At 46.0% G+C, this 10,210-nt stretch overlaps 1 protein-coding gene across 6 annotated transcripts in view; it reads left to right on the forward strand.

The window, feature by feature from the left end:
• LOC146512082 (serine-rich coiled-coil domain-containing protein 2-like) overlaps positions 1-10,210 on the forward strand; it is a 48,336-nt gene that overhangs the window by 17,952 nt on the left and 20,174 nt on the right. For all 6 annotated transcript variants that reach the window (XM_085169817.1, XM_085169819.1, XM_085169820.1 and 3 more), the window contains exons 2-7: positions 330-1,702; positions 1,789-1,965; positions 2,040-2,113; positions 3,721-3,894; positions 8,177-8,267; positions 10,168-10,210. The exon at positions 10,168-10,210 is cut by the window's right edge and continues 42 nt beyond it. In XM_085169817.1, the coding sequence (XP_085025943.1) occupies positions 373-1,702; positions 1,789-1,965; positions 2,040-2,113; positions 3,721-3,894; positions 8,177-8,267; positions 10,168-10,210 (1,889 nt within the window). In that variant the 5' untranslated portion in view covers positions 330-372. The remainder of the gene's footprint in view (positions 1-329; positions 1,703-1,788; positions 1,966-2,039; positions 2,114-3,720; positions 3,895-8,176; positions 8,268-10,167) is intronic.

Below are 10,210 nucleotides of genomic sequence, written 5' to 3' on the forward strand. Positions count from 1 at the left end.
TCTAAATGGAAGCGTTCTCTGAACTGGTTCTTGCTTTGCGTGATAACAAAGCTGCAGCCTGTCTGTCTGCACTGAAACACAAACGTCACACAGAATAAGCTGCAAAGTGCACGTGAAGCTACCCGAGGGAACCTCGCAGGACTCGTCTGACTCCACGTGTCCAAACATCGCTGCTGAAATTTGTCTTTTTTGTTTTTCTTTGGAAAACAATTTAAAACATTTTTTAATTTAAATCAAATTTCATCACTTAGAGTTTTAGAGGAATAGTTTTCAGTTGACGTTTCTGAGGTTGTGACCTTTAACATCCTCTTTTCCTGTCTTCTGTCCAGATCCTCTGACTCTGTGTCTCCATGGTGAAGTGGGCGGGGTTTGATGTCAGCCCCTCATCTCGTCGACCCTCCCGCCATGCCCACCATGGTCTCTAGGTTGCCCAAGTTTGGTTCTCGGCCCAGATCTCAGACGGCTCCCGCCGCCACCGCCGCTGTCAGCACCAGCGCTGCTGCTGCTGCCAGCGCCGGCACCCGCCTCACCAACGGGTTCTACCACCACCCTGGACCATCAGGGGGCAACGGCGCCCTAACGGCGCCCCCGTCCTCGGCTAAACAGAATGGATTTATCCGAGTGCCGAGTTCGATTTCTGTGAAATTGAGGAAAGAAACTGGATTGATGGTGGACGGCGGCAGTGATGGGGAGAGGGCGTGGAGCCGGGGGAATGGCGGGCGGAATCGCAGCAGCGTCCAGCAGTTTTACTCCCAGCGTGACGCCAAAAAAGCAGCCTCTGTGGAAAAGGGGCGTGGCTTTGGCCAGCCTGTGCCATCATCATCATCGCCGTCTCCACAGTCCAGCCCCGGCACGCTTCCTGCTTCCAAAATCAGATCCAACAAACTGAGTCCATCAGGGCCGACCAACGGCGCCAAACACGCCCTGAACGGCGTTTCGGGGCCCAAACCGCGGCCCGGACCCAGCAGCTCTCTGAGACGGCCTCAGAGTTTCCTCTCTCGCGCCGGCGGTTCTGGTCCTGGATCTCGAGCTGGTTCCCCGTTCCAGAAGAAGAGTCCAGCCAACCGCTCGTACTCCAGCGACAGCCTCGGCTCCGCGGTCTCCGTCCGGCTCACGGAAGACGATCGCTTTCGCTCACGGAGCCTCACCCAGGTCCGACGGCAGCCCTCCCCCACCCTCACCCCTTCCTCCGCCTCCTCCTCGTCCCTCTCTCAGTCCCCCTCCACCAGCAGGGCTCCACCTAAAGGCAGCCTGCTGAAACCACCTGTTAGCAGCCAGGCAGGTAGAGGCGGAGCCAGTGTTGGTTCTGCTGCTTCAGCGAGGTCAGGGGTCCCCTCCCTCCTGCCTCCGTCTGCCTTAAAGAAACCACTCCTACCCAGCCTGGGCCCCACCTCCAGGCCCAGTGGCATCAGCTACAAGATGTCACGCCCAACACTTATCAAGCAGTCCCGCCCACTGCGAGCGACGACGGCCAATCAGTGTGTAGACGTCCAAGGACTGAGCAGACGGAAGGACTCTGTGGAGACGCCTTCGACGACAGAAAACAGCCCAGAGGCTCCGGACGAGCTGCCGGCAGAGCCTGCATCCCAGGGAGAGGTGTCGATTTTAGGGGAGACGCTGGAGGACATGTCCCTGTCTTCCGCCTCCTCTCTGGATAGAAACGACACCAGTCAGGAGTACATGGACGACTTCGACAACCTCGGTGAGATCAGATTTCTTATTTTATGCAGATGTCAGTAAATTAGAATAATATCCGACTTCACGGCGACGCTCGTCTGCTGTTTGCAGGAAACGGAGGCATCGGCATCCTGCTGCTCTCCTCCAAAAATGAGGAAGACGACTCCGGGCTCGACCAATCGTGCGCCAGGTTTGATGATGACAAGGTGGTCGCTAATTGTGTCACCAAGGCGACCGGGCTGTGTTTTCTGGATGATGGTATCGACTGGAGCGGCGTGAGATTCACAGGTGAGTTTCATGAGGAGCAGGTGGGAGGAGAAAAAGTGTCGACTGCTTAAAAAAATAATGCTGCTTGTGTTCAGGTGAACGAGGAGACCATCAGCTGACCCGAATCTCCCGCCGGAGACGGTCCAGTCAGCCGGACTACCACGAGCAGGTACCGCCATTAAACCCATACGAAGAACTTTCTATCCACCAATCAGAAGGAACTATCAGTGCTGACTGATGACAGCTCGCCACCTCACTACCCACAGCAGCAGCTAATGCTGTGGCTTAGCCTGTGCTAGCGGCCATATTTCTTGTAGTTTTGGGCCAACACTTCCTGTTACATTTGCCAGAATTTGTTTTTTAATTAGAGAAATCAATAAAAGCCAGTAGGCTGCTTCATTTGTATGAAAAAATAGAGTCTAACAACACAAACACAGTCCGGAGGTCCAGTTCAGGGACTCCAGTTAGCTGAGGTGAAGCTAGCAGACAGCTAGCAGCTACAGCCGCCTGTCAGTCAAAGAGGCCACGCCCCTAATAATGCAGACTTTAAGCCTTAACCCTTTAAAGCCGGTCAGAGCAGCACGCTCTGTTTTGCGTAACTATTTTTAAACCCCGGTAGCTCTGCAACCACGTGAGCTAGCGCAATAATTTTTTTTGCATATGAAACCGGAGGAGTTGTACTTACATCTTATGCCATCAGCTTGTCCTCGGTCACAGTTTCCTTCCACATATAGTTTTGCAAAAACTGCATAAAAAGCACTTGCAGCAACAAAAACATAATATTCCAGAAACACGCTTTGCCGATCCAATCAGCTGTTCATAACACTTCCTACGTTAGAATAGACGTCAGCGCGAACTTTTGCATGTCCGCCATGACCTGCCCAAAACCGGAAGTGATGTCATTTTCGCGGAAATGTAGTTTTTTTTCACCATCAGGGCCTCATGAGCCTATACTGGTGTTTTTAAAAGTTATCTTTGACTTTATGACTTTCTGTGTGGTTTCTGGGATGCTTAGGACTCATATTGCACTGCTGGAAATAGTTTATTTTGATGCATATGCTGCTTTTTTGCAAATTTGCATTATAATATTTATTTTCGTTTTTCCTGCAGTGTATAAAAATTGGTGTATTTCAAAAATAAAACTATGAAGACACTCAAAATAAATTTCCTGTGGTGGGAAACTATTTTGTGCAACTTTTTTGGTATTTTATTTATATATATATATATATATATATATGGTTTTATGGTAGGTTTTAAAGGGTTAATACAGTTTTAAAAGGTTGTGAAAACAGTTGATATGAAGAGTTTCTGTATGAGGCCGTCAGCAGGTTTGTTTCTGCTGTAGAGCTTTAACACTGAGTCAGCCTCTAGTGGACATTAGAGGAACTGCAGGCGTTGATATCAGCACAGCAGGATGCTGCTTGGCCTCACCCTGCCTTCAGCCTCACCTCATAGACCTACTTCAGATATTTCGCCTCTTAAATTGTCACAGTTTCCTCCATTTGTCAAACCTTAAACCCATTTCCAGAAACATGACATAATCTTTGAGTCATACCTGACTCACAGCTCAGCTGCAGCAGGTGAAAGCAGCCCCACACATGGACAGTTAACAGGCAGGTAGACGTGGTTTCTGTCCCTGAAAGCCGGGCGAGGCGGGACGCTGTTGGGAAAGACAGAGGAGGACGTCTGTCCTGCTCTTATCTGCAGTCGTGAACGTTTAATAAAAGCTGAAAAACTCCACGTGGTCTGAATCAAACATGTCCGTCCCCTCTGCAGGGCGGCTCGTCCCTGGACCTGTCCCCCTCCGACAGCTGTGGGTCCGGGGGCACCTACATGTGGGACGAGGAGGGTCTGGAGCCCCTGGGGGGCGTCGCCACAACCGCGTCCATTCACACCAGCAGCAACACCACCCACCACATCGGGAGCTTCGACTCCGACCTCAACAGCATCGTAAGGACAAACCTGCACCTCACACACTTCCTGCAGGCTAGTTTGTAGTTTGGATGATTTCGTGGCAGCGCAGCAGAGAAATGACAAAGAGGAGCGTTTAACATTCAGGAGGCGTCTGCTGTGCTGCTCCACTTCATTCAGAAAGCTGCGGCTGAGCTTTGCTTCCACAGAGACGGCACAATGGAGACGCTTCATCGTGACGGAGTCACGTGTCAGATTAGCACAAAGTTTTTTAAAGTCTGAGCTTGAGGCCTCTCAGTGGAGCTCAAAAAGCAGCTTCACTCAGACTGATCGTATGTTTTGATTTCATTGATTTGAAATGTCCAAAGTTTAGTCAGAGTCAAACTGAAAATCAGACATTTTTAATCTCACGATGAACGCTCGTGTCACGTTTCAGCTCCAGGTTTCATCAGCTCATCTAAGTCTGCAGGAAGTCCTCTGGCTCCCTCTTGTGTCCACTCTGTGAATTACACTCAAGGCAGATCAGATGTCCTGTTCTTCTTCTTGTTCTGCTCTTTTTTCATTTCTCTTCTATAATTTCTCTTTACTTCTTCATTACATCATGTTGTTGTTGTTCCTTTTATTCTTTGTACTCCTCTTTAGTCTCGTCCTCACTCAACCTTTCTTCTTCTTCTGATTCTTCTTCTACAGTTGAAGGGATGTTAAAGGTTCCCTCACTGTTTATACTCCCTTAAATGAAGCTGCGGTTTCTGTATTTGTGGTCAGGAGTTTATTTTTTACTCCTTAGTGATACGTTCAATGTTCAGCATCTCTCTCTCTTGACCTTCCTCATGCATCCTTTCTATTTTTGAACAACATCAGACATTTTTTCAGTAAAGTTTGTCTCCAGCTTCCAGTGTCCACTGAAACTTTACAGACACTGATGTTCATGAGATGATGAGAGAAGCTGGAAGCTCCCATTTTTCTCACGGTTTTCCAGTTTTAAGAGCATCTCTGCTAAAGTCCGACTGGTTTATCGGCATTATGGACTGTAACGGTTACACGTGTATGTGTCGGTGTCAGCTTGTATAACAGCCAATAAATGAAACGACCATGTTATCAGTGCGGATGTTGCATAATTTGTCCACCAGAGGGCACTCTGCAACCTCCCTGATGAAAACACAACAACCAGCTGAAATAAATAAATAAACTGGCACAGGAAACAGGAAATCAGTTTAAACATCCTGTATCTGTGCGGCTTAAACGCCACCCGGTCATTCTGCTGGTTGCAGGTTAATAAATTGCACTTCGTTAGCATCAGAGTGTTTACTGTGAGCTACAGCTGCCATAAACGACTAATGTTTCTTATCAGACATGAAGTGAGCATCTGGGTGGTGTTACACAAAGCTGACAACAGTCAAAGGGATTCAGATGTGTTAAACTGCTTCGAGCCGTGGCTTCATGTACGCTGTGAGGCAGGATGTCCGCTCTGTAAAGTTAATCTCCATCCTGAATGATGCTGAGAGGCTGTTAATGAGCTCCCCGTCTCAATGTGCCCTCTGCGTTAATGAGCCGTGGGCCTAACGAGTGATTGATCGCAGTGAGCTGAGGGTCTTAATGATGTGAGGACATTAACGAGCTCTGGACTGATGGCTCAAGCCTTTCTCGTCTTTAAGCTTTAACCTGATTGTCTTCTGTTTGTTGGCGGATGTGAAACTGAAATTATCATTAGAAATGTTTGACCCGACCACCAGGGGTCAGTGTTGTCTCAGGGGAAAGCTTTGCTCTGTTTGTTTTAACAGACGGGTCAGGACAACGACGAGGTTTCTGTGTTTTCATCAGTTCAGCGACCCGAGCGATGATCAGAGGGGGCGTGGCACGAGGAGAGTTTAAGAAATGTTATGAAACAAAACTAAAATTTTTAACTCTCCAAAAGTTGATTCTGTTCATCTGGACGTAGCGTTTTGTGGGAGAAACGTTTCGTCATCATCCAGGTGACTTCTTCAATCTCAGCTGACTGCAGGTTTCTTATAAACAGGACATTTGCATAATGACTGAAACTAATAATAATAATAATAATAATAATAATAATAATAATATTATTAAATGACTGAATCAGCCCACTGAAGGAACACTGGGCTGTGAGGTCAGTTCCTTAATCATAATTATGCAAATTCTCATGACCATTGATCAACAACCACTGATTAAAGACCATGTTAAAATTTTTAACCACTTTTTATTCCACAATAAAAGCCATAAACGGAATTGGCAGATAAGAAGTTGCTTCCTGTTTAGGCTGGATTAATACGGAAACGAGAGCAAGCAGAGCGCTCAGCAACGTGTTTCAGTTTTCTGATGTTTTTATTACAACATGCTGACGTCGGCCTTTTGATGTCACTGTGATGTCAGAGGGCATCTTCTTCATGTTCTTCCTGTTTCCTCCTGTAGAGGGCAGTGCTTGTTATTACATCTTTTAGGTTGAACCTTCTCATGATTTATTGATTATAAAATCAGTACATACACATGTTGTGTTCTCCTGTCATGGACTCGTTAGCGTTTAAATGATTGTTTCAAGTGTAACGACGTTACAGCTTCTGTGCTCACAGCTCTATGAAATATCCTGAAGTCTAAATCAGTGATTTAGTTTCTCGCTGATACGTGTTTTTGTGAATGATGTGGGCAGAAGAAGGAGAGAGAAGGAGAAGAAGGGAAGAAGGGCAAGAGGAGGAAGGTAGAGTGACAGGATGGAAGTAGGAGAGGAAGAAGTGAAGATGACAAAGAGGAGGGAAGAGATGAAGGAGCAGGAGGAGATTAGGAGGCGGTGCGTTGATGTGGATGACTGCTCTCAGCCACCAGTGTGTGTGTGTGTGTGCGTGTGCGCGTGCGTGCGTGCGTGCGTGTGTTATTTTCCTCTCGGGTCACTCAGGTGTGACGGAGCTTTTCGAGGCAGAAAAACAAACCGTAGGTAAACTCTGACTCTTCGTCCTCGTCTTCTTCAAGGATGAATTTTGATGTTTGCTTGTGAAAAACTTTAACTCTGTTAAGACATTAGTGTTGGCGAGTTTTCACCTCTGACACAGTTTGAAGCCGTTTGACTAAAAACGAGTCCTGTAACTTTTGCTGTGGTTATCGCTGCAGATCATCTTCACGGGCGTGATGGAGGAGCCTCTGTGTCATACAGGCTAACTGCATGTGTCATCGGGAAGGCTGAGCACATGCAGGCAGATGCTTCTGCATGAAGCAGCCTTCGAACTCTTGCACAGACGGTCTGTGCCTTTTGTCGGCCTTCGTGCTGGAGCTGCTTCGTCACAGGGAGGAAATGAATTTTCTTTGGTCTTTGTGTTTCTTCGAGGTCGGCGGTCTGTGCAGCACGGCTCTTTGTCTGATCACCTTGTGCAAAACTAGAATCAAATAGAGAATTATTCAATAAATGTTCTTTTTCCTCTAACACACAAATATCGAGATGCTATCAAGTTTTCCGACCGCTGTCCTGGACGATAGAATGATAGTCTGCTGCTGTTTTCTGATGACGCTCGTTTATTTTTTCAGAATAACTTTAAAAACACGGTCAGCATGTGTCCTACAGTGAATGAACGGAGCTCAAAGCTGATCCTTAACCTGTAGCCTGCAGATGTCCAGTGACATACAAGGTAAAACCTACTGTTCAGGTTTAACTGATAGATATGATTGATTAGTTATAGATATTTATCCTCAGAGCTTCGACAGCAGTCAGACAGCGAACGTTTCTTTGTTTTAAAGTGATGCACCGTTTCTTGAAGCTAACAGTTTTGTTTACCCAGACTTCCTCATGGCTCTGCTGCATGAAGCTCTTTAGTTTTGGAGCTGCGTGGATTTGTGAGTGGACGTGTTGTTGTCGTCAACCAGCTGCAGTAACAGGTGACCCAATGATGTGAGCTAACACTAACAGCAGAATCTGCTGAGTTTGGGTTTGAGGAAAGGAAATCAGGGAAGCAGGGTACAGATTTCCAAAAACTTTTCTTTATTTACAAGATAAGAAAACGGAGACGTCTCGGTGTTCTGTCTTTATCTCCTTTTAAGGTTTCTTCTCCAAAATAAACGACAGGAAGCTGTAACTGTTCAGTCGGGATAGGTTTGGACCTAAACAACACTTCACTGAGTGGATCCGTACTCTCATCTTTCCTGTGTGGTGCTCCATGGAAAGGAGCATTTGTATTTCCAGCTCTGGATGCTCTCGTTCGCTGTCTGCACGCCGACGTTAGAAGTTCCTGAAACATTTTCTGCTCATTGAGTTTAGCTCGGTGTGTTTTCTTGGAGTCGGCTTATTAAAGACCGCGTGTCTCTGTCGTACGCTGTCTTTCAGGACATCCTGAACAACCTGGACTCGTGCGATCTGGCTGATGATGATCTCATGCTGGACGCAGACTTCCCAGAGGATGGCTCTCTGCACAGCGGTACGTCTGAACATGTGCAGATATCACTGATACCTGTAAAGTGAAATGATGGATCCCAGTAAGGACATAAAGTTAAATTTTATTTACACAGCACCAAATCACATCAAAAGTCACCTCAAGGTGCTTTATATTGTAAGGTAGACCCTACAATAATACATACAGAGAAAAACCCAACAATCATATGACCCCCTATGAGAAAGCGCTTTGGTGACAGTGGGAAGGAAAAACTCCCTTTTAACAGGAAGAAACCTCCAGCAGAACCAGGCTCAGGGAGGGGCGGGGCCATCTGCTGTGATTGGTTGGGGTGAGAGAAGGAAGACAGGATAAAAGACATGCTGTGGAAGAGAGACAGAGGTTAATAACAGATATGATTCAATGCAGAGAGGTCTGTTAACACAGAGTGAGTGAGGTGAGTGTAGAGCTGGGTGTCATCTGCATAGCAGTGTAAATGTATGCTATGTCTTCTAATGATGCTGCCTAAGGGAAGCATGTATAATGTAAACAGAATTGGTCCTAGCACTGAACCCTGTGGAACTCCATAATTAACCTCAGTGTGTGAAGATTGGAGTCTATTAGATAAATATGATATTATATGAGCTCTGAAACCTGACTGAAACTCTTCAAATAAACCATTCCTCTGCAGATGATCTGTTAGCTGTTTGACAACTACTCTTTCAAGGATGTTTGATATGAAAGGAAGGTTGGAGATTGGCCTATAATTAGCTAAGACTGCTGGGTCTAGAGATGCTTTTTGAGTAAAGGTTTAACATAGCCGATTATTAGAGATAGGTTGATCCTATTTAAGATTGAAGCATTAGTATAGCTAATAATAATAATAATAATAATAATAGCTGCTCTGCTCTGTGTTGGTACAGGGAATTGAAGATGATAACAGTGGGTGGATTATATTCTTAAACTTAGTTACAGCGCTTTCAGAAAGACATCTACTTTGATAAAGTCTTCTCTCCACTGCTGTGTAATCAATTATTGTAAATGTAAATGTTATCAGGAAATGATCAGACAGGAGAGGGTTTTCAGGAAACACTGTTAAATGTTCAGTTTCTATGCCATATGTTAAAACAAGATCTAGAGTGTGATTAAAGTGGTGGGTGGGTTCTTTTACATTTTGAGAGAAACCAATTGAGTCTAATAACAGATTAAATGCCATGTTGAGGCTGTCATTTTTAGCATCAACATGGATATTAAAATCACCCACAATAATTATTTTATCTGAGCTCCGAACTAAATTAGATATAAAGTCTGAGAAATCAGACAGAAACTCTGTGTAAGGCCCAGGTGGACGATAGATGATAAGTAAGACTGGTTTCTGAGTTTTACAGCTGGGGTGGACGAGGCTAAGCATCAGGCTTTTAAATGAATTAAAAGTCTGTCTGGGTCTTTGGTTGATTAATAGGCTGGTGTGAAAAATTGCTGCCACACCTACCCCTCGGCCTGCGGGGCTGTGGTTTAGCCAAAAGATGCTAACAGCAAGACAACAAAATTCAGCTGAGACTGCAAAGTGAACTCAGATGTGTAGTTTAGACTTTATATGTTTTATTCTGCAGCATAAAATTCACCAGTTTAACTGACTGAAGGTTTTCTCAGAGACCAGTTTGCTAACAGCTGCTGGACACTTGGGATCATCATGCTGGGGGCGTGGCTTAGTGCTGGCATCATTTAAAAAGTATTGTAAAGGGAACCAGAGTGATGCAAGCTTTCAGGATGCCCTACAAAAACAATCATCCTCTGTTTGGAGTTAAATCCTTACTGGTTGTCATGGTGATCTGCACGTCGCGTCAGTGCGAGCAGCGGGATCTGTGCAGGGCTCAAAAGCTTCACCGGTGACCACAGCGCCACGTCTCCGGTCAGTGTTGACTCTTGTTTGATTTTTCGGCTGCAGACGGAGACGGGCTGTCCCACATGGCTCAGTGGAGGAAGAGGCA

The sequence above is a fragment of the Neolamprologus multifasciatus genome, chromosome 8 (genome assembly GCF_963576455.1).
Source record: "Neolamprologus multifasciatus chromosome 8, fNeoMul1.2, whole genome shotgun sequence".
NCBI lineage: Eukaryota > Metazoa > Chordata > Actinopteri > Cichliformes > Cichlidae > Neolamprologus > Neolamprologus multifasciatus.